Consider the following 23,741-nt stretch of genomic DNA (forward strand, 5'->3'; position numbering starts at 1 on the left):
GCGCGGCTCTGCGCGGGCGCAGCCGCTCGCTTCCGCCGGGGGCGGGGCCGGCGCGCCGAGGGCGGGCCCCCAGCGCGGAGCCCCCCGCGCGCATGCGCATGGAGCCGGGGGAACAGTCCAGCGGCATGGCCCCGGACAGGGGTTTGATATCAGCAACCCCGAGACCGCGGCAGGAGCCCTGGACAGGGACCCAGGAGGGGGCTCCCGGCCCCGGTGCCGTTCGAGCCCGCCGCTTCCTGCTCTGCCTCTACCTGGTAGGCTTCCTGGTAAGTAACTGCGGGGCCAGCGGGCTGTGTCCGCGACCTGGATCCCGACCAAGGTGCTTTTCCTTGCACATCCTGAGTGGTCGCCAGGCTCTTCGAGGGCTGGAAACCTGCGATCCTCCAGCTGATGCCTCCCTACCTCTCAGGTCCCTTCTTGCCCCACATCCCCTTTTTCACACTGCACCTGGACACAGATGAGGCTTGCCCCTCTCACCCACGCCGAGGCCAGTTCGCCCCCACCCTCACCCCGGCCCCGCGATTTAAGACTCTTCGGCACCAGGCTCAGGTGTGACTCGGTGATCGAGCCTCGCACAAGGGTGACCCCGGGTGGTAGATGCTGTGACGGGTGCGTCGCCCAGCAGTGCGGTGGCTTCAGGTGTGGTAGGAGCAAACAGGCCCTTTTTACTAGGCCATGTAGGAAAGTCGCTGTTGATAACCCTACTTGGGCAGAATTAGGTACATTTTCAGAGCTCCCAGGTGGCGCTAGTGGTAAACAATCCGCCTGCCTATGCAGGAGACAGACACCAGAGATGCGCCTTGGATTCCTGGGTGGGGAATGAGTTTGATCCCTGGGTGGGGAAGGATCCCTTGGAGAAGGAAATGGCAGCCCATTCCAATGTTTTTGCCTAAAAAATTCCATGGACAAAGGCCCTTGTCGGGTTATGCTCCATGGGGTCGCAAAGAGGCAGATAAAACTGTGCTAGGAAGCATGCATTAAACTTGACAGACTGTTGAACACCTTGCATTGAGGTTGGGGGAGGAGAATGTCTTCTTGCTTCTCTCCTGGCTCAGTAGAGCTCAGCACCCTAACCTTAGTCAGGCACCAGACTGGAGAGTCATGGCTATGGTTGTAACACCCTGTATATGGATTTCTCCATGCCTTTAACCAGATGAGTGTATCTTACTGTAGAATGCAATTATGAGTTCTTGTTTGCTCAAAAATTTAGATATTGTCCTTAAAAAATCAGCTTATAATCAGGATCCCACTTTAAAAATACCCAGGCCCCTGTTTTTAATTTGCATTAACCAGCAATTTGTTGTTTAGGATTTGTTTGGTGTGAGCATGGTTGTGCCTTTACTGAGCGTTCATGTCAAGTCTCTTGGAGCAAGTCCAACAGTTGCTGGGATAGTAGGTGAGTAGGTTAATCCTGCACTTTTTCAGAGCACTGAATTTTAAGCCCCCTGGACTGAGTACCTGGAAACAAATCAGTCTTTTAGCTAAGTAATATCCAAAGGTAAAATGAAAGGATATAAGATTAATTTTCAGAATGTTTCGAAGTCTGACCCTGGAGCAAATGTGATTCATCTTTTCCCGGACTACGTATATTCAGAGAGGTTTCTTGGTACAGTTCACCCCCATGCCCTGCCCGACCAGTGCCATCACAGGTAACTTACTTAGTCTCTCCAGGGGTTCTGGTTGTGCATGTTAATAAGGGTTAGGTATCGACGCCTGCCTGCAGGGACCTGTAACCTAATAGGAGAGCAGAGAGACATGATCTACAGAAATCACACCACAAGGAACAGAGTGCTTGCAGGCTTCCTTCACCACCACTAGAAGCACAGAGGGCTTCTCTCTCTGTGCAGCATAGAATCTCCATCCAGAAGTTGTCGATTTACCCAGGGAACAGTGGGGGTAGGATTCTGATAATTAATGAGAAATTGATAAAAACTCACAGCCTTTGATCATTCAGAAATGAGAAGAGCAGATGAGTTGCGGGGGGGTGGTGGTGGTGGTGGATTGTACATAATATTTGGAAACTCCTGAGCCATGCTATGGCTTGCATTTCCCTGGAAAAGTGTATCTTGAGTTATACTGGTCCACCCAGCAGAGGGAAGGGGGTCTTTGAAGAGCAGAAAGAATTCAGTAATAGGATGGAGCTGAAAGCGCTCCATAAAACTTTGTAAGTTCTTTACAAAGCAAGCATTTTATAAAACTGAAATATTAGGGACATAGGAGGTAATATTAACATTTTAAGACTTAATCGAGACTTTATGGGATTCAGATTTCTGGTCCTGCGTGCATGCCTCACGCAGGGTAAGAAGCAGTCTCTCAGGGTCCCTATGGGTGACCTCGGCCTTCAGTCTCTTTTCTGCTTTCCCTCAATTTTACTCTGAAGACCCGTACTAAACCTTGTATGACCCGACTCTCCCATCTGAAAAAAGTACGGTCATTTCCTTTTTAAAATGGTCTTTTTCTCCTAATGTTTTCTGTTAATTTTATCCATCTTCTTGATGAATCTAGCTTATTTTACAGATGTCACTTGTTTTTTGCAGGCTCCTCCTATGGCATTTTGCAACTCTTTTCCAGCACGTTAGTGGTAAGTTCTCTTCCGTCTGGCAGCACATCTCAAAAGCCCCCATGCCCAAAAGACCCCTTGCCTCTAAGGGCCATCCATCACGGCTGTAGAAAAATCAGGGCTTGAGGTTTACTCAAAAGCAAGTGTGTGGATGGCAAGGACCTAAGTGTCCTTAGACCAAGAAAGATGCGTTGGTCATCTCTCTCCCTTAGTCAACCTCTGAGAAGACATAGGCCTGAAGGGGTTGGATGGCTGGATCTAAAAGGACCTGGTTGAGTCATAGTGAGCGCCTGCTATTTAAATCATAGCGTGTTCTTCCCAGGATTACTTTTTACTAGAAGAAGAGGATGCAAACAGCCATTATGACCAGTTTTGTTTGTTTCAAGTAATTGACAGTCATCAAACCCATTCAGATCCTAGGATTCTATGTGAAGTTGTGCCTTTTGAATGACATGGCTTATCAGTTATAAAACTTAAGTGTATAGACAGAGGAGCCACTGGCAGTGATGGGTTGGACATTGACCACAGAAAGTAGAAACACCCAGAGCTGATCTTGCCAACCCCACCCACTTCTTCTTTTATTAATGGCCATGCTCTTTGGGCATGTGGGATCCTAGGTTCCCGACCAGAGATCAAACCGGTGCCCCCTGTGTTGGAAGCTCGGAGTCTTAACCACTGGGCCTCCAAGGCAGTTCCCCACCACTCCCACTTCTGACTATGCAGTGGTTTGAAATTCAGAATCCTTCACTGATTCTGTGTGCCCTCTGTGTAATACTGGTCCTGGGGCCTCAGCCTCCAGAGGTTCATGCAGTTCAAACAGAAAAGTCAGTTTGGTTCCAGGGACTGATCAGCTATGACCTTGGTCTAAATAACCGGTGTCACCTCGAGTGAGCACCAGGTACATATAGCACTGTGCTTCCGAAGAGTGGCTCGTGTGTGAAGTATATTTTAATATCAGGGAGCAGTCTGGTGAGATTTCATTACAAATTCTCAGATAACTAAACAGCTACTCCCTAATTTATCTTTGTTACAGTGTTTCATGCTTTAAATTGGTAGAGCAGCAATAGTCATATTCTCATTTAATCATTAAAAGGACCCAGGAAAATAGTAGTCTGCCTTTTATTGAGGAGGAGATTAAAACTTAAACAGCTTAAGTAATTTGACAAGGTCACCTAATCCCAGTATCTAAACTCTTAAGTGCCTTTTCTCTCCATGCCATCTGCCTCTGCCTTAATCTAAAAAAGTAAATAGATAACAAGTATCAAACTGTATGGGAAACTAATGCATTTACTTGTAGGGCAGCACATCATATTTCATATTCTTTCTCATGAGAGAATGGTCTGGGATACATCTTAGTAAATATCTTTTCTGTTGTCTTTGGGAACTCCATACCAAAATACTTTAGATGTGTGTGTATAGTGGCTTCCCAGGTGGTTCAGTGGTAAAGAATCCGCCTGCCAATGCAGCAGATGCAGTTTTGATCCCTGGGTAGGGAAGATGTTTTGGAGGAGGACATGGCAACCCACTCCAGTGTTCTTGCCTGGAGAATCCCATGGACAGAAGAGCCTGGCGGGCTACAGTCCATGGGGTCGCAAAGAATCATACACAACTGAGCATTCACACACATGTATATATTAGACCAGTTAAATCGCAGTGTATTTTAAATACTCGAGTGCCTTTCTCCTACTGGACTCTGACCTCCCTGAGAACACAGACCAGGCTTGATTTGTTTATCAGCAGCCTTGATCAGAGAACCTGGAACTCAGCAGCGCTTTATGAGTTTTTATTGCCAGCCACGGCCCAACCCTGTTTTTCAAATTGATCCTTTGCTTTATGACAGTAGTGCTTACAAAGCATATATAATAGATCTCAGCTGTAATTTAATGAGACCCTTCCTTAGACATCCTTCCGTTAAAGGAATACCTACTTAAAGTGTCTTCTTTAACCACTACTTTTGTAAGTACATATTTTAATTAAAAGTTTTATGAAAACATTTTAATTTTAAAAATAAATATTTTTGAAGAAAAAGTTTGCTCAATCACGTGAGGTTAATATTTTTTTCATATGTGTATTTTAATAAAAATGACCAGCGTTTCTTACCTGTGATACGTCAGGCTCTGCTCTTGGCACATTATTACATTTAATCTTCATAATAACCAGTCTCAACCACCAGTCTGGGAGTTGTGGGTTTCTAATGATTCATTTTAACTCAAAGCATGTAGCAAGTGTTGATGGGGATGGGGAATGGCTGAGGCAGATATGATTACTCCGACTTTATGGTAGAGAAACCGACCTCAGATACACCTGTGGGTGTAATTATCTTGACTGATGCCCGGGTCATATGTGGAATGATGAAAGTTCGGAGCTGAACCTGGACAGCCTGGCCCAGGGCCCAAGGCTTTAACTGCCAGATTACATCATGCCCTATGAACACGGAAGGCCAGTGACCTCTCCCACGTTGAAAGAGGGGAGAATTTCTAAACTGTTGAAAAGTGAGGAAAGATAAAAGTGACTTTTTCACAACATGAAATGATGTTCAAGATACACTGTTAAGTGGAAAAGCATGTTCCAAAATGGAATGTATAGGATGGTCATTTTGTTAAAAACATAGGGGGCTTCCATGGTGGCTCAGTGGTGAAGAATCCACCAGCCACTGCAGGAGACACAGATTCGATCCCCGGTCTGGGAAGATCCCACATGCCGCAGAGCAACTAAGCCCATGCACCGCAGCTGTTGAGCCTGTGCTCTGGAACCTGTGAGCCGCAGATCATGAGCCTTGTCCTGCAACTACTGAAGCCCATACACTTGAGCCCGTGCTCCTCCGCAAGAGATGATACCACAGTATGAAACCCACACACCACAACTGGAGAGTAGCCCCCGCTCTCTGCACTGAGAGAAAAGCCCATGCAGCAACGAAGACCCAGCACGGCCAAAAATATATGTATACATGTTTTCTAAAAAGTATAAAGGGAGGAAATGATCAAGTCTCAAGGGACCATTTAAAAAAAAAAGATTCAGGATTACGAGGTTTTATATTCATTTTGTTTTTCAGTGTTTTCTAAATTTCTAAGCCATGAATATAGTTGCTAAGAAGTTAAGTTGCATAAAGGATTGAGAATACAGACAAAATGAGGCTTTAGAAATTATCCTTCACCATCTTTACAGCCTTTCTTTGCTACCAGGTCATCATAGATGCTTCCTTTGGTATCTTAGGCTGTTGAAAAACTCTGTTGTATTTTCCCACTTCACATGGGAAAGGCCGGAGAACATAATTTATGTGGCAAGGGGCACAACAGAATTGATCTGTGGATCTTAAACCCGGTTCCCCCGTGATTTCCACGGGGTCACATGTTGGGGCATTTCCGGGGCGGCCAGGTTGTTTTACGGGGAGTCAGAGGCTTTCCGCTGTCCCTTGCTTCCTCAGGGCTGCTGGAGTGACGTCGTGGGAAGACGGTCTTCCTTACTGGTGTGCATCCTCTGCAGTGCCCTGGGTTACCTTATGCTCGCAGCATCTACCAACGTGTTCCTATTCACCCTGGCCAGAGTCCCTGCAGGTGAGTTCTCGCTCCGTGGCTGGGTGTCCATCCAGAAACAATCAATTTATGCGTCTGCATCCAGAGAGCCTGTCCCTGCCTAGCAGCGCCTCTTGGAGCAGACTTTATTTTTTAATACTTATTTATTTATTTTTAGCTGCATGGCGTCTTTTTTTCTCTGCACGGGCTCTCTCTTGTCGCAGAGAGTGGGGGCTCTTCTCTGGCTGTGGTGTGCAGGTTTCTGATCGCCGTGGCTTCTCCTGTGGCCGAGCATGGACTCTAGAGTGCGTGGGCTTCAGTAGTTGTGGATCTAGGGCTTAACTGCCCTGCACCATGTGGGGTCTTCCCAGACCAGTGATGGAACCCATGTCTCTTGCACTGCAAAAGCGGATTCTTAACCACTGGACCGTCAGGGAAGTCCCTGGTTAGACTTTATGTGCAGAGCCTATCATGATGTTAGCAGTTACGACTGTTAACACCGGCCGCTGCTGTTGACCAAGCACTCGCCACCGCCAGGCTCTTCTGACGGCTCCAGGATTACAGACCTTGCACTCACAGAGCCTGGAGCCTTCCTCGCCCCTCAGCGTGAACACCCATGCCTCAGTCACAGGACCTGAGTGCTGCCAGTCCACCTCTCTGCATCCGGTCAGTAGGAATTCCCTAGATGTCTTCAGCCAGCACCACAGTTGCTGTTCTCTCCCTCGGCGAGCTTATAGTTTTGAAATTGGGCTTCCTGACCTCAAATTGAGACAAGAGCAGCAGCAGTCAGGCCCGCCATATGTTGGTGAGGACAGTGGACGGCCTGTGGCTTTAGCATCCACCCACGTGTGAGTGTGTGTGGGTGTTCAGCAGACAGTGGCACACACATCCGTTATATCAGCATGAGGTAGAGGGATGTAGAGTTGTTACATACATTGTCATCTCTCATTAAGGCAAGTCAGTTTGTCAACAAACTGCCAAGCTGCTTGTGGTAGGAAGTTGGCATTGGTTAGATGATCATGTCAGAGTGTTTTTATACTTTCAGTCGCTCTCTGTCTTTCATACCCCTGCTCTCTTTCTCTTTATAGCACTTATCACCCTCCCGTGTCTGTGTGTGTGTAAAATGATATGTAGGCTCTGTGAGAACAGGGATGAGTGTCTGTTTTATTTCGGTTTTTTTCCCTTTGTTCCTTCCGTTATCCTCAGGGTCACGGTGAGTGCTGGGCTTGCAGAAGGCACATGGGAATTGTTTATTTACTGAGCAAATAAAGCATGGTCAGTCTTTGCATGGAAACCACCATGAACTGCACTTGGACCGCAGACATGGCTGGAGACCCTGGAATGTCCTGGTGGGAGGTGGACAAGGTGAGGGCTCCGGGGGCTTGGTTCAGATGAAGGTGACCCACTCGGGTCTGGGGCCGGGCCAGGAGTCCAGCCACAGTGGGGTGGGACCTGTAAGCCTTACAACACAGGTCCCCAACCTTCCTGACATCAGGGACAGGTTTCATGGGAGATAATTTTTCCATTAAGGGGACAAGATGATTTTGGGGTGATTTAAACACATCACATTTCTAATGCACTTTATTTCTATTGTTATTACATCAGCTCCACCTCAGACCATTAGGCATTAGATCCGGGAGGGTGGAGACCGCTGCCTTAGAGGGTCACGGAAAACTGAGATCAGAACTCCATCAGGGATGAAGATGAAGCTCAGGATCCCAAATGAGATGCTTTTGGTTGGAAAATGCACAGACGCGTTTCTTGTCGCCTCGCAGGTATCTTTAAGCACACACTCTCCATCTCAAGGGCCCTGCTCGCTGATCTGGTCACAGAGGAGGAACGGCCAGTGGTGCTGGGACAGTTCAACACGGCATCCAGCATGGGCTTCATCTTGGGCCCAGTGGTCGGCGGGTATCTGGCTGAGCTAGACGGTGGGTTTTATCTCACGGCCTTCGTCTGCTCTTCTGTCTTCCTTCTCAACGCTGGTAAGTTGACATGAATCATGAGAAGGTGGTTTGCTTGATATGTTTATCCCAACCAGTCTTATCTACTTTCTTTCGTTACAGTGTTTTCCTTAGAATGTATTGTGTTGTATCCAACTCTGTGCAACTCCTTGGACCGGGTTCCTCTGTCCATGGGATTTCCCAGGCTAGAATATTGAGTGGGTTGCTGTTTCCTTCTCCAGGGGATCTTCCTGACCCAGGAGTCAGACCCACATCTCCTGTGTCTCCTGCATTGCAGGCGGATTCTTTACCTAGTAAGCCATCAGGGAAGCTGTTTCTTAGGACAGACAGACTCATTACTCACAGAGGACAGTCCGGTCACATCGGCCCTGCTGGGGCCGCGCGGTGGCTCCCGTCGCGCGTGTGCCCCTGGGTCTGTCTGTCTCTCTCAGGCCCCACTTGGTGTGGGCCGGCCGCCCTCTGCCTCCCCGACAAATGTCGGCTTCCTCTTGCAGGAGGACTCTAATCCAGTCTTTCCTCCACCTACAGTGTTCTTTTCACATATCTATACTGACTGTTTCTTGGCTGATTATTCAATTTTCAGATGTTTGCTTCCTTAGACTGGCCGTCCCTGATTCTTGTCTAAAATAACTCAATTTTTTGGTAGCACTTCTGAAATCAGAAGTTTATTTTCTTATGTTCTGTTCCCCCACCACGTACACAGTTAGAAAATAAAGTCCACAAGGATAGGGGCATTCAGTCAACATTAGTCGCTGTGATTGTGATCGTTTTATCATCATTTAAAGTATACTCTTCCTCTTGGTTCATCAGCAGCAGTCCTTTTGCACTTGTATCAAGGTTCTGTGAAACGTCCAAGGCCCGTGGTCAAGGATGAGGACAGATGAAAAGCCCTCACAGGCCCACGTTCTCTGTGGCTAGTTTCCTGCATGAATCAGTTCTCCCTAGCTCCCGGTCCACTTACACTGTGTTTCGAGGAACCACAGGCTTGTTGGTGAGAACAGCCCCAAGCAGGTCTGATCAGCACTGGCCCACGTGGCACTGCAGTGATGAAGGGCTGAAAACCACGGGGATGACTTCAGAAGGATGTCCAAGAAGGGCAGGTTTGAGTGTGAAAGAAAGGGTCATTCGCTCAGTCGTGTCCAACTCTTTGCAACCCCGTGGACCGCAGCACTCCAGGCCTCCCTGTCCATCACCAGCTCCTGGACCTTGCTCAAACTCATGTCCGTCAAGTCGGTGATGCTGTCCAATCATCTCATCCTGTGTCCCCTTCTCCTCCTGCCTTCTATCTTTCCCAGCATCAGGGTCTCTTCCAGTGAGTCGGCTCTTGGCATCAGGTGGCCAAAGCATTGGAACTTCAGCTTTAGCATCAGTCCTTCCAGTGAATATTCAGAGTTGATTTCCTTTCTTAAGGTGGATAACAGAATTCTGATATCAAAATGGAGTCTAAGTAGCTGTGGGAATGGTTAAAAACAGGTTTCAAAAATCCACCTAGTAAGTGGACTAATACAGGAGAAAGAGTAGTGGCTCCCCCCGAGGAGGCCCTGCCGGATTCTCTGAGGCTCTAACAGGTCTCATCCCACATTGACAGGTCTCGTTTGGCTGTTTCCATGGAGTGAAGTAAAACTCAGCGGTCCAGAGGATGACTTGCCACGGGGTAGGAACCAAGCGCTTTGGGGAAAGACAGACTCTGCCACGCAGAGGGCAGCCAGTGCCCAGGGGACCCCAGTGAGCAAGGGGCCGGCCAGACTGCCCTGGGCGGAGGTGCTGGCCACCCTGCGGGGCCTGAGGAGCCTGGTGTTCTCCGCCCTGTGGGTCGTCTTCGTGGTGCGCCTGCTGATGGCCGTGGCCGTCATGCTCCACTACAGTAACTTCGTCCTGGCCCTGGAGGAGCGCTTCGGCATGGGGCCCCGGGCGGCCGGCTATCTCACCAGCTGCAGCAGCGCCCTGGGGGTCCTGGCCGGCTTCGCCCTGGGGCCCCTCCTGCGGCTGTATGGCCACCAGTCTTACCGGCTCCTGCTGCACTCCAGTGTGCTCACGTCTACGCTGCTGCTGCTCTTCGCCTCGGCACGCGGCCTGGACGTCGCGGTCGCCTGCTCCGTGCTCCTGTCCTTCTCCACCGCCATCGGCAGGACCTGCATCACCGACCTCCAGCTGACCATGGGCGGGGTGCGGGCCGGCGGCAGCCTCCTGGGCATGGGGCAGTCGGTGACGGCCATGGGCCGGGTGCTTGCCCCCATCCTCTCGGGGGTGGCCCAGGAGGTGAGCCCCTGCGGCCCTCCCGGCCTGGGGGCGGCCTTAGGCTTCGTGGCGGTTGTCATCATGTCACGAAACAGACCTCATTCCGGCGGCCAAGAGGGTGATGAATTAAAAAGCGAGTAGGTGGATTTAGACAGCGGGAAGAGACAAAGCCAGAGCTGCATGGATGTGGGCAGAGGCCCTGAGATGGGTGCTATGGAAAGGATCAGTGGTGATGAGAAATGACTTCTCTCCAAAAAGAAGCTCTGGTGGCGGGTGTCCCGTTAGGCCTGCGGGACAGTCAGAATCAAGATGGCACACACACATGAAGACGGGAGCTGAGCTTGGCCGGAGGGGAAGGTAGTCAGTGTCTCCCCGAGTCTGCTCTGCATCTGGCCAGTGAGCCCAGGGCTTTCAAGGGGAAATGGTGGTGGGCTCGCAGAGCAGGGCACGTGCCAGGAGGGGAGAGACCGCGGGGATGTCCCTGCTGAGCAAAAGGAAAGAAACGTGAAGGAAGTGCTGGTCAGCTGGATGCAGGTGTCAGGCGAAGTTCCATAAGCTCCAAGGAGGCTTTTCTGCCACCAAAATGCCAGAGATCGAAGAAGCTGCTGTACTGAAACCAGCCTGTCCCTTTTTCAGGGCCTCACGGTGTTCCACCCGGGATGCTGGCTCAAAACCAGAGATGCCCATCTGAGCCCATGGGCCCAGGTGAGGCCCTGGAATCTGTGTGTTTAGTGAGTCCAGCTTCCAGCTTCTCCTGGAGGTAGAGAAAGGGTCATTCCGAGACCTGCTGGTTTGGGTTTAAGTAAAAGTCAGAGACTGGGTTGTTACTAGTAGCTAATGCGTTTGCACTGTCTGTTAAAATCATGTGAGCACACGCAGGGGCAGCTCCCGGCAGTCACACTTACACCAGGGGAACCCGGTCCCCTGTGCTCCATGTCCCCAAGGCCCCGCCCTGCACAGGCCCGAGCCTGCCTGCACCCACATCTCCCGGAGCCCAGGCGTGATGATCTGTCTGCTCCTGGAAGAGGGGAAAGAACCTGGTGGAGAAACCAAACCACTTAAATGCTTCTGAGATGAACGTCGTCTTCAGGATAAGAGAGAGGCTGGCCTCAGGACGTGTCACAGGTGCTGCAGTGTCTTTGTTGAAAATCAATTCCTCTCTTTCATGTTGATATCACACCTGGGAACAGAAGTGCCATGTTGACCTACAGGTAAACGTTCTGGGTGCCTCCAGGGGCCCCGAGTAGGGTGAGCACAGATGCCCGGGAGGCTTTGCAAGCACTCGCTGACCCTCCAAGGTGACGTCAGTTACTGGTACAAACGGTTTAGGGGCCCCCTCTCTCCACACAGACCCCCAGAGCTCACGCTCCTTTCGGTCCTTTTAATCAGTCTGCTAGGGTTGTATTCCAGTCTTCCACCTGATGTGTGTAATTATAAATGATGCTTTAATACACTAATTTGTTATAACTTGAATACTTGCTACTTGCAGAGCAGAAAAAAATGTTCTGCAGCTATAGAAGTTGTGTGTTGGGTAAACTCAAATATTTATGAAGAATTAACTGCAAGTTTAAAGTTTGTCCCTGTTCCTGTTTAGCTACAAGAAAAATGTTAGCTTCTTATAAGTGTGAACTTACATACAAGTGCTTTTGAGGAAACCAAAATATATAAAATGGCCTCGCTCTGGGTGAGTGTACCAAGTTGTCACAGAGATTAGACTCAAAGGAACAATATATAATCAAGGGTTTATGCAATGAAGGAGAATTTCAAAAGAATTTCTCTAAAGATTGTCTTTTCTTCACTCTCAGAAATAGGTTTCTGAGAAGCTCTTAAATCTAGCCATGTGTTTATCTTTGTAAACTATAGCACTTTATTTTTGAAGTTATAAAAGCGTGTACACTCAATGAGGTTTTATAATGAACTAGAGACATAGAAATACTGAGAACCCTAAAAATTGATCTCAGTGTGGAAAGCAGAGACACAGTTTTGTTATTCTCTACTACTACAAATTTTAGTGTTTTGTTCGCATGATTTTTTCAGATATTTATATTAGATAGTCTAACATGTTGCTACTCGAAGTGTGGGCTGGGGACCAGCCACGTCCCGTCCCTGGAGCTCCTCGGACACGCAGACACTGGCCCACCCCACGCCTGCGGGAGTCATTTGCACAAGACACCCAGCTGCTTTGTTCGCACGGTGAAGTTTGAAAACCACCACCAGTCTCATGGACACTGTTTGTTTATAGTATGACCTCAGGGAAATTAAATCTGCTCAAAGTTTGGGTTGTTTTGTTTTTTTTTAATTTTCTTGAGTATCTTCTGTTATCTTTTACGACGTGTTACGTCAAGCCACATGAAACTGCAGTTTTCATATGTCAAAAATTTCTGAAGTTTACATCTGGTTCAACTTAAATTAACTGTTATAATGAAATCTCACTTCAGAGGCATTGAATGTGCCCAAGAAGTCTGTGAAGGAAATGGCCCCCTGTCCAGTACCGCGTTAGCACAGCTGGTACATTCTGTGAAACAGCCTGGGGCTTGGGCATCTGAAAGACCTGGCCTTTTTCAAAGAGGAAGGCGTGCCTGTGCGCCTGTCCACCTGTTCACGTGTTCAGAGAGATGAGCAGGGAGGGAGCGGAGTGTACCAGGCTAGCAGAGACATGTACCTGGCTCCACACCCAGGGACCTGTGCCCTCCTGGATCCTGAGGTCTGATTATACCTGGAGTTTGGAAGCAGGGGGCTGGAGTGGGGCTCGTCTGCCCTGGCTCCCTGTTAGAGTCGCCTGATGCCCAGAGCCTGCCCTGCACCTCAGGGCGGCCCCAGGTGCTCAGCGCACACCCAGAGCTGAGCATCGAGGGGTTAGATGCTTACCCGCCAGGCTCGGGGTAACCTTGTGTGCTATCACGACTGGGAGCCCTAAGCATTCATGCTGGATGGTGTTCCAGGGGCCTTCACCTTCCAGGAAGACCCCTCTGGCAGCAGGGAGGGGGACCAGCTGGAGGCGGGAAGTAGTCTGGGCTGAGCAGCAGGGGGCAAGGGGGGCGTGAGGCTGGAGGGAGCCGGAAGGAGGGAGAGTCCCGGAGGCTTCAGGGAGACTGGGAGGGGCTGCGGTGCCGCCCAGGTGTCTGGTCTGGCGGAGCTCTGCCAGCCTTGAGAGCCTCCGCCCACGTGTCCGGTACACTGTGCCCTTCCTGTATTACCTGATGGAACATTCATGGAACATTCAGAACACAGCAGGCGTCTTTTCCTGAGGACACGTGTAAGACATGGAGCAATCTGTTGGGGTGAGAGGCAACCCACCTGGGGAAATTTTAGGCATGTGGGAACTGCTGGAAGGGACGAGCTTTTCATTTGGAATCCACAGTAAAAGCCAGCCTGGGCTTCCCAGGTGGTGCGGTGGCAAAGAATCTACCTGCAGTGCAGGAGCTGGGGGAGACGCAGGTTCAATCCCTGGGTCAGGAAGATCCCCTGGAGGAGGAAATGGCAACCTGCTCCAGTATTCTTGCCTGGAGAATCCCATGGACAGAGGAGCCTGGTGGGCTACAACCTATGGGGTCACAAAACAGTCAGACACAACTTAACGACTAAACAACAACATTCTAAAATACATCTTGATAGTAAAAACAACAAGCCCTTGGCTTGTAAACTATCATATCCAGTATATACATAATCTGAAATTTATTCTATACTGATGGTGAGCTGATTGTTTTCAGATAACAGGTCATCAAAATTTATTTCTAATTTGATATAAAAAATACTTACTTAAAAGTGAAAGTTGCTCAGGCATGTCCAACTCTTTGCAACCCCATGGACTACACAGTCCATGGAATTCTCCAGGCCACAATACTGGAGTGGGTAGCCGTTCCCTTCTCCAGGGGATTTTCCCAACCCAGGGATCAAACCCAGGTCTTTCACACTGCAGGCGGATTCTTTACCAGTTATCAGGGAAGCCCAACTTACTTAAAAACATTTTTACTTTATATCTGTTTTTCTCAAGTATCTAAACACCATTTTACAGATAACTGTGAAAACAAAACTAACAAAATTTCTACTGTGTTCTTGATTCAATCCATTGTAAGTGTGCCGATTCTTATTTTGAAAACGATTCTCTCAAATAGTTTTGTGTTGTTCCTCAAGGGAAAAAGATAATTACAAACATTAAAGATTGTTAATTATTGCTAATGAACAGTATAAAAGTGGACTGTAAAGATCTTGTTAGAAAAAAGTTTTGTATTTTGATTGTTGTTCAATCGCTTAGTTGTGTCCAACTCTGTGTGACCCTATGGACTGTAGCCTACCAGACTTCTCTGTCCATGGCATTCTCCAGGCAAGAATCCTGGAGCGGGTTGTCATTTCCTCCTCCAGGAGATCTTCCCAACCCAGGGATTGAACCCAGGTCTCCTGTGTCTCATGCATTTTCAGGCAGATTCTTTACCACTGAGACACCTGGGAAGCCCATTTATCCATATTTATTCTTGGATGTTTGGAGATTGGAACTCACGCTGCCAGTTATGGCCACAAAATTTAAAAAATAATTTTAAAAGTTGCTTTAAAGATGACTTGAAGAAATAATTTAAAAAATAAAGTAACTTTTGCTCTAAAAGTGGGGAAAACAAAAACAGGAAACCCCAGAATACCAGACAGGCTCATGAGCCTGACTTGTTCAGGCTGATCAAAGAAATCAATATTCAGTGTTCAGGCCTCAAGAAACAATGTCACAGCTACTTCAACTGGGCAGAGAAACCCTTCTATCACTCTTGAAAGAGTAAAATCAAGTATGCACAAGGAACTAATAAAATACTACAGTTCTCATACTTGTGAAATGCCAGTTTTAACATAAACGTGATTTGTGTGATGTAACAAATGCAAAACATGCTGAACATAACCATGCTTCTCTCTTTTTATATAAACAACCATGCCCTGCACCCCCCCCCCCAGGTAAAATGGTACACCCCCACTACAAAGCTTAGCAAGAGCCCAAGGGAATTTCACTCTAGATGTTTGGGAGCATATACAGCAAATGCATGTTTTTAAGAAGTGTCAGACTTTGGGACCCACTTCTAACCGTCTGCTAACTGACATAACTGCTCCCAGCTCCCAACAGCCAGCCTTAGCATCATATATAAAGAAATAAGCTGGGTGCTCCTGTGGTTAAGACTCAGAGCCTCCAATGCAGGGGGCATGGGTTCCATCCCCGATCAGGGAACTAAGATCCCACATGCTGTGTGGTGCAGTCAAAATATAAATTACAATAGTTAAAAATTAAAATAATATTTTATAATAATAAAAACAAGTTAAAAATGTTCCCAAACCTAAAAAAATGAAAATAAGAAATAAGCCCTGACTTTGCATTCATAAATAGTTCAAATTTGTTAGCGCAAACACCAAAGACACAGCAAAATTCCATGGTCACATTGGAACTTGATTATATCAAGTACTATTTGAAACGGGAATTATTTATAAGGGTATGGATGTTTCTGTACCACAGAAATTTAGATTGTTATGATATTTAAAGGGTTTCAACTCCATAGACTCTCCCATAATGTCTAGAATTTAATTACATAAAAAGAAGTATAAAGTTAAATAAAGTCACATTTATTTTTCATTAATTTTACCATTCCACAAATAAGGAAAAATGATATTAATTATAGATAAAATGACACGTGTTCATTTTTTAGAAATTGACACAATACCCAAGATTTTTTTAATCTGACTTTTAATTAGTGAAAGCTGAATTTCGTCTATGTGCTTAACAAGAAGTATCTAATAAACATTTTTACGTTTTCTCCTTCAGTTCCAGAGCATTAGATTCCTTGTGATATTTATTAATCTAGGACACCAGGAAAAATCAGGACATCTATTTTAAGGTTATTATTTTACATTTCAACTTTCCATTTCAGATTTCCTAAACTGTAACTTACTCTTCAAAATCTCAAAAATATACATCACATCTCTTGATGAATCATAGTCCTATAATAAAGAATCTACATTAAAATTCAGCTTTAACTTATTTCCAGCAGATGAAATATATACTTTTTATATAAATATTCCATTTAAAATTAAGAATTTTGGCACAGAGTCCTAAGCTTGTAGTCTTCAAATTGTGTGTACATTGCTTTCCACCAATCAACCTGGGGGAGTCTGGGAAAGAAGTGGTGCCCTTTTTACACTTGTACCTGGTGTATTTACCCTTCCCTCTGTCTCATGCTTGACAATCCAGCGGTATTCAAGATTTTAGAACATGAGAAAAAAGGGTAGAAGATTTACTTCTCCACATCAGTGAGGGTAGAAGAAAGGGACAAGATCTAAGCCTGAGAATTTCTAAGTACCGGATCTTTTGGTTTAATTTATTCTTGTTTTTCCAGCAATTACATGTGGTCACTTGTATCCTTTGCTATGTCTCCAAGAGAGAGACACAGCAAATGTCTCTCCAATGTGAATCCATCGAGAGTGGCTTCATTTCATATCTAAACCCCTAGAAATTTCAAGTCTTGTTCAAGTCAAATTTTTATAGAAAGGTTTCTCAGGGGAAAATGACAGGCCAACAAAATCAACAGTCTGAGCGATTCCAGTATTAATCTTTAATGGTTATGTTCCATTTCTGGTCTTTCTGCTGTACTTTTAAAAAGTACTCAGATGAGTAGAATTCATTTTTATATGAAGAATTTGAGCTACTACTTTCTTGAGGGGGGAGAGGTAACAAATTAGACTAGTGCAAAAAAAAAAAAAAGAACTCCCACATTCTCCAAAGTGCTTCCTGTATGAAATTCAAAACCTGAATCCCCACCAGTTTATTAAAGGTCGGAATATCATTTATCTCAACCTTTATCCTTGTCTGCTTGGAGCCTCTGTCCTGGATTAAAAGTTCTAGAATGTTCTACAGAAAAGTCCTAAAGCAGGTGGTCGCGGATGGGTGTGACAGGGGATCTCCTGCACCGTCCCCCCAGTATTGCACAAAAGCCCGCCAGCCGGCTGCAAGTGGGCACTGTCCTGTCACCCCTCACCCAGCACATGAGGCCAAGCTTCATCCCACACTGGCCCTGAGTCTGTCATACAGCGTAAGCTGGTTTCACCCACACCTTTCACCTTTCTCTTGGTACCATTTAAACACGACGGGGAGATGGAATCTGTACATCACCCACAGACACAGTAGAAAGAGGAACACATTAAAAACCAGCCGACTCTCACAACTTCAGAGGACCTACAGTCTGGCAGCCAGGCCTCGTCTGCCCAGATGTTCTGGCTGTTAGTGTCCTCAGGAATCTCTGCTCCATGCTGTGATCTTTCTTAACCAACAGCCATCAGCTCAGAATCATCAGGAAACACCCCCCCATCTGGAGCTGATGACCTGCCCCCCATCCTGTGGAAGCTGCCCTGGATGCCGTGGAAAGGTGTTCTGAGTATTTTTAGTGCCATTCACTGAAAAACTAATTACAGATATACATATTTTTTCATAAATAAAATCTGAGGCATATATGTATATATTAAAACTTTCACCAACAAGGGTGTGTTAAAAATTTCAAGTTCTGTCCTTCAAGGTCAATAAAGGCACAAGTGTTTTGGTTTGTTTTGTTTTTCTCTCTTTCTTTAGGCTGGCAAAGAACACAACTGCTAGCAACAAGTCATCAAAGACACTGTAGGGGACTTTTTTCTTTGATTTTCTTCTTCCTGGGATGACCATCTGCCCCATGGATCACTGGCCGATGGCGTGATTTCCAGCCAAGGACAGTATTTAGATGCATAGAGGGTTTAAGTGGATTCGTTGCTGTGTCAGATTGCTAGGTAACAAGCCACAGCTGGGCGGGGCCGGTCCCCCCAGGTCTGCTTTGGCCATTTCCATTAAGGCTTCTCGCTCCCAAATCGACCCTTCCGGTTTCCAGGTTCCGAGGCCCTTCGGACCAGCCTGGGGGGTGGCTGGGGTCGGATGCCTTCGTGGACACGGTCACCCCGCACAGAGCCAAAGTGGCCTTTGGAGAGGAGGGGCTGGCAGAGCACGCCCGGGGTCTGGAGGCACCCCTCTTTACTGTGGGCAGCTGGGGAGCTGTGGGGTTGGTCCTGCCTGGAATCCACGTCCACCTCGTTCTTCCACTCCATTTTATAGGCCTGGGGGGCTTTCTTCGAGAACTGTTCTGGCAAGAAGCGCCTGGCCCGAGGCTGCAGGTTGAGCACCGTGGTCCCCGCCTCCAGGTCGGAGTCGCTGCTGTTGCCACCTGCCAGGGGGCAAAAGAAAGACAGTGTGGGCAGGCATTTTAGGGAGAAGATGATACAAGCAACTGGTCTGGCACCTGCTTGGCCCTCCCTGGGGCTCTGGAGTTCACGCAGAAAAGCCAGAGGACTCACCCTGACTCCACCTGAGTCCTGGGCCTGTGCATATGCCCTGCGAACATCTGTGTCCACAAGTGTGCACGCTTACTAATTCTAAAGAACTTCTGATGTACCAGCCGCTGTACTGAGCACTTTCAAATGCATTAACCTATGGAATCCTCACGATCACCCGCTTTACAGATGAAGTAACTAAGGTTCAAGAGATGTTAGTAAGGGTTGAATGAGTGTGTGTGTGCACTAAGTCATGTCCGACTCTTTGTGACCCCATGGGCTGTAGCCCGCCAGGCTCCTTTGTCCATGGGATTCTCCAGGCAAGAATACTGGAGTGGGTTGCCATTTCCTTCTCCAGGGGATCTTCCCAACCCAGGGATCGAACCCGTGTCTCCTGCGTCTCCTGCTTTGGCAGGCGGATTTTTTACCACTGGGCCTCCTGCTGGATGTCAAACAGACCATGTGGCAGCAGTTGCCCGCCCACTTGCCCCACCCAAATGGTCCCGGACTGCTCAGCTCAATGTCTGGCACACAGGAGACCGATCAATAATTAGCTGCTATTATGCAGATTCTTGTCCTGATCTACCATCTCATGCGCAGGTTTATTTCCTTTATATTTTCATAAAATGGTCAAAACACCAGTATGGCTTGAAATCTACATAAAGATTACCATCAATTAAAGAGATATTAGCCTTCATGTCAAAGCTTTAATAATGAGAGCTGAAAGTCAATTATATGGTTGCCTTTATGAAAATATATTAAAATGATGAACATTTAAATTAGAAATATAGTAAGAATTACAGAATTAAATGTAAACCTTTGAAGATGGACAACTTTCTATTTACCTGTTCACCAGTCACACGATGACAATAGTTCCTTTTGCTATGTCAAACAGAATCATTATCGGATAAAACTAAATTGTGTACAGCGTGCACCAAACTCTATTCCAAAGGATGCAACACTAATAAAGGTCACCGTGTTATGATGTTTGCAAATGACTGAACTCACTGTCCTTAATAAAGAAGAAAACAGAAAAGTTTTCTATTTTATAAACATCAATAAATAAGTTTAAAGTCTTTTTGCTCCAACTGCCTTCATTACCTGCATTAGAGACATTCTTTTTCTTCTGTAGCTTTTCTGGAAGCTTTGTATTTTTGGGTAAGGATAAATATCGGGAGGTTGAAGTGGAAGCCTGTAAAAAAAAATAATAGAAAACCTTATTTAGGTGTCACGCCATTTATTTTATGTTAGAAGTTTACAAGTCTACAGCAAATCTTGGTGTTAAAAATTAAAATCTTAGTTCTTAATTCCAAAACGACTGGGTGAGGAACTGTAAGGATGGGGAACAAAGTTCCAAGTGATAATCATTTGATTTAAAATGTGGAAAGCCTCTTTTAAAATATCACAGAAATCAGTACTATTAAGGAAAACAGAAATAAATTGGGACCCTTAGGAACAGGATATGAAAACCTCTGGCTTTTCTTAAAGAAAAGCTACAGAAACATCCACTTATAAGAGCATTACTAAAAAAAAAGACTTAGAACCTACATATATAGGGAGGAAGGTATATGAAAAATGTAGCATGTTTAAGTTGTATTCGCTTTAATAAATCTTGAAAATGATAGAATTAAAAATATCACTATAGCTAACTTGCTGGCATTTCCAATGCCACAGCCTCTAGTTTCTTCAACTTTTTCTTCTGTTTTCTATTAATTTCTACCAGAGTTCAGTTGCTTTACAATGTTGTTGTTGGTTTCTTCTGTACAACAAAGTGAATTAGTCATATGTATACATACATCCCCTCTTTTTTAGATTTCCTTCCCTCTAGTTTAACTTTTAGTTGATGCTGCCACATTTCACACATAAAGTGTAATACTGTTCAGACAGAACCATTTTGACCTCTAACAGTGCAATACAGATCATTATTAACAATGAGATGCAGTGCCTGCTATATTCAGTCACAATATACTTTTTAAAAAATTATGTACTTTTGTCTATTCTGGGTCTTCGTTGCTGCTTGTGGGGTTTCTCTAGCTTCAGAGAGCAAGGACTACTCTTTGTTGCAGCGCGTGGGCTTCTCTTGCTTCCGAGCACAGGCTCCAGAGTGCTCAGGCTCAGTAGTTGTGGCTCATGGGCTTAGCTGCTCCGTGGCATGTGGCATCTCCCCAGACCAGGGATCGAACCTGGGTCCCCTGCATTGGTAGGTGGATTCTTATCCACTGTGCCACCAGGGAAGTCCCAGAATCGCCTTTTAAAGTGGCTTCCTTATCTAGGACAGGGCCCTGGACCAAGTGGAGTGCTGAGCACAGAGCATCTGAAACTCTCTGGACACAGACACAGGGCCTTCTAGAAGTTTCCACTCATGCTGACTGGCTCACCCTCAGGCTGCACCCTCTCCCTGGAAAGAGCAACCGTGACTCCCCAAAACGAAGTCTGACCCCCCCATTCAGCTTAACGCTGCACACTGCCTGACCTGTCCCCGTCTTCCCAAACCTCCCTCCTCAGCCCTTTCTGGCTTATTTTGTCCACAGCACGTATCGCCTCTAACATAACAATTTCCTTATTCAGGCCGTTCCTGGTGGCCTTCCCCCCACTGGAATGTGAATTCTACCTAGGAAGGGAGCTTTGTAGTTTTGTTCACACCAACGTATTCCAAGTGCCCGGACAGCGTCTGGAACATGACAGGTGTCTCAGAAACACCTGGAAAGGTGTTACCATGGGCTGCATCCCAGGATTCCTGTGGGCCAGCCCCCCACTGCCCTGTCCTGTCCCCAGCTCCCCCGGGACGGCTGCGGGCTCTGCTGAAGGAGCCTCCCGCGTCCCAGAGGCGTGAAGCGCCTTACCCGGTGCTCCCGGTTCAAACTGCTGTCCTTCCGAACGCTCTCCCGGAGGCTGTGCCGCCGGCGGATCAGGATCTCCTTGGCCTGCCTCTCACTCGTGTCAGCCGTCAGATTGTGTCGGTTGTAGGACAAGGTCTGAAATGAAGACACCAGTGACATTTTACCAAAACGCTGACCACTGCCCGCAAGTTCCAGCACCTCACTACATTTCTTTGGCTTTGCAGCTTGAAGAGATATTTGATGATGAACGTACGGGGGGTGGGGGGGGGCGTGGGCAGGAAGAAGAGAAGTGAACATTCTTTCCAATTGTGTTAACATTCAAAGGTTATTAACATTCATGAACTTTGAAAGAATTCATGTTCTTTCATGAATTTGGGTAACAACGGTAGAAATTTCAGGTTGTGTTGTTATGTGTTGTTACTCACTCAGTCACTGTCCGACTCTTTGTGACCCTCTGGACTGAAGCCCACCAGGCTGCTCTGTCCATGGGGACTGTCCAGGCAAGAACACTGGAGCTGGTTGCCATTTCCTTCTCCAGGGGGTCTTCCCGACCCAGGGATCAAATTCATGTCTCTAGTGTCTCCTGCATTGGCAGGTGGATTCTTTACTACTGCATCACCTAGGAAGCCCCACATATATTCAATAACTGTGTTTGATTGAACCAAATAAAATTCTCTACTTAAGGGGGAAAAAAAATTCATGTTCTAGTAAAAGTCAGTGAATACTTTTCATTGAAAAGTATGATCTTTATAAATCAAAAAATGACTGAATTCATCAAACATCTTTGACTTCTTTGAAGTACCTTATACGTATTTACTCATCAGTAGCGGCTGGGAAAAAAACAGAAGTCATACATTCTCTACTGATAGTAATGACTGGTATGAAAACCAACCACTTTGGGCCACTTGGTGGTGCTATGACCCTCTAATTAACTTAAGAGCATTTCTCTTCAAATTGAGAAAAGTGGCTGTCTCCACCAGCAATAATCAATATTTGAAGCCATACAACTTATAAAGTAGGGCTGTCCAGGGTATACATTTTTAGTTCTATAAGCTATCAGTCAGTCAGTTCAGTCACTCAGTCATGTCCGACTCTTTGCAACCCCATGGACTGCAGCACGCCAGGCCTCCCTGTCCATCACCAACAACCAGAGTTTACTCAAACTCATGTCCACTGAGTCGGTGATGCCATCCAACCGTCGCATCCTTTGTCATCCTCTTCTCCTCCTGCCTTCAATTTTTTTCAGCATCAGGGTCTTTTCCAGTGAGTCAGTTCTTCGCATCAGGTGGCCAAGTTCAGCCACCTGAACTTGGAGTTCAGCATCAGTCCTTCCAATGAATATTCAGGACTGATTTCCTTTAGGATGGGCTGGTTGGATGTCTTTGCAGTCCAACGGACTCTCAAGAGTCTTCTCCAACACCACAGTTCACAAGCATGAATTATTCGGTGCTCAACTTTCTTTATAGTCCAATTCTCACATCCATACATGATTACTGGAAAAATCACAGTTTTGATTAGATGGACCTTTGTTGGCAATGTAATGTCTTTATTTTTTAATATGCTGTCTAGGTTTTTTTTTGGGGGGGGGGAGGGCTTTCCTGGTGTCTCAGAGGTTAAAGCGTCTGCCTGCAATGCAGGAGACCCGAGTTCGATCCCTGAGTCAGGAAGATCCCCTGGAGAAGGAAATGGCAACCCACTCCAGTATTCTTGCCTGGAGAATCCCATGGAGGGAGGAGCCTGGTAGGCTACAGTCCATGGGGTCGCAAAGAGTCGGACACGACTGAGCGACTTCACTCACTCACTCACTCAGGTTGGTCATAACGTTTCTTCCAAGCAGCAAGCATTTTTTAATGTCATGGCTGCAGTCACCATCTGCAGTGATTTTGGAGCCCCAAAAAATAAAGTCTGTCACTGTTTCCCATTTCCCCATCTATTACCATGAAGTGATGGGACCAGATGCCATCATCTTAGTTTTCTGAATGTTTAAGTTTTAAGCCAACTTTTTTACTCTCCTCTTTCACTTTCATCAAGAGGCTCCTTAGTTCTTCTTCGCTTTCTGCCATAAGGGTGGTGTCATCTGCATATCTGAGGTTATTGATATTTCTCCCAGCAATCCTGATTCCAGCTTGTGCTTCATCCAGTCCAGCGTTTCTCATGATGTACTCTGCATATAAGTTAAATAAGCAGGGTGACAATATGCAGACTTGGCATACCCCTTTCCCGATTTGGAACCAGTCTGTTGTTCCATGTCCAGATCTAACTGTTGCTTCCTGACTTAGAGACCTACAAATCTGCACACAGGTTTCTCAAGAGG

At 46.6% G+C, this 23,741-nt stretch overlaps 2 protein-coding genes across 3 annotated transcripts in view; one reads left to right on the forward strand and one right to left on the reverse strand.

The window, feature by feature from the left end:
• Window positions 1–58: 58 nt before the first annotated feature.
• On the forward strand, window positions 59–12,550 carry MFSD9 (major facilitator superfamily domain containing 9). The gene is made up of 6 exons (XM_043918493.1): window positions 59–266; window positions 1,309–1,396; window positions 2,538–2,581; window positions 5,985–6,114; window positions 7,848–8,057; window positions 9,625–12,550. Exons 1-6 carry the CDS (start codon window positions 93–95, stop codon window positions 10,413–10,415), a joined length of 1,437 nt encoding a protein of 478 aa, XP_043774428.1. The 5' UTR covers window positions 59–92; the 3' UTR covers window positions 10,416–12,550.
• A 3,295-nt stretch (window positions 12,551–15,845) lies between these two features.
• The window catches only part of SLC9A2 (solute carrier family 9 member A2), an 87,005-nt gene continuing 79,109 nt past the window's right edge, over window positions 15,846–23,741 (reverse strand). For both annotated transcript variants that reach the window (XM_043918497.1, XM_043918496.1), the window contains exons 10-12: window positions 21,431–21,562; window positions 19,689–19,779; window positions 15,846–18,481 (exon numbers count right to left, since the gene is read on the reverse strand). In XM_043918497.1, the coding sequence (XP_043774432.1) occupies window positions 18,111–18,481; window positions 19,689–19,779; window positions 21,431–21,562 (594 nt within the window). In that variant the 3' untranslated portion in view covers window positions 15,846–18,110. The remainder of the gene's footprint in view (window positions 18,482–19,688; window positions 19,780–21,430; window positions 21,563–23,741) is intronic.

This window comes from Cervus elaphus, chromosome 11, assembly GCF_910594005.1.
Source record: "Cervus elaphus chromosome 11, mCerEla1.1, whole genome shotgun sequence".
Classification (NCBI taxonomy): Eukaryota; Metazoa; Chordata; class Mammalia; order Artiodactyla; family Cervidae; genus Cervus; species Cervus elaphus.

Excerpts from the sequence above, each read along its gene's own strand:
- MFSD9 (XM_043918493.1), top strand. The coding sequence starts at position 93 with ATGCGCATGGAGCCGGGGGAACAGTCCAGCGGCATGGCCCCGGACAGG. Across the intron at positions 267-1,308 it reads TCTACCTGGTAGGCTTCCTG|GATTTGTTTGGTGTGAGCAT; the intron begins GTAAGTAACTGC and ends TTTGTTGTTTAG. Across the intron at positions 8,058-9,624 it reads TGTCTTCCTTCTCAACGCTG|GTCTCGTTTGGCTGTTTCCA; the intron begins GTAAGTTGACAT and ends CCACATTGACAG.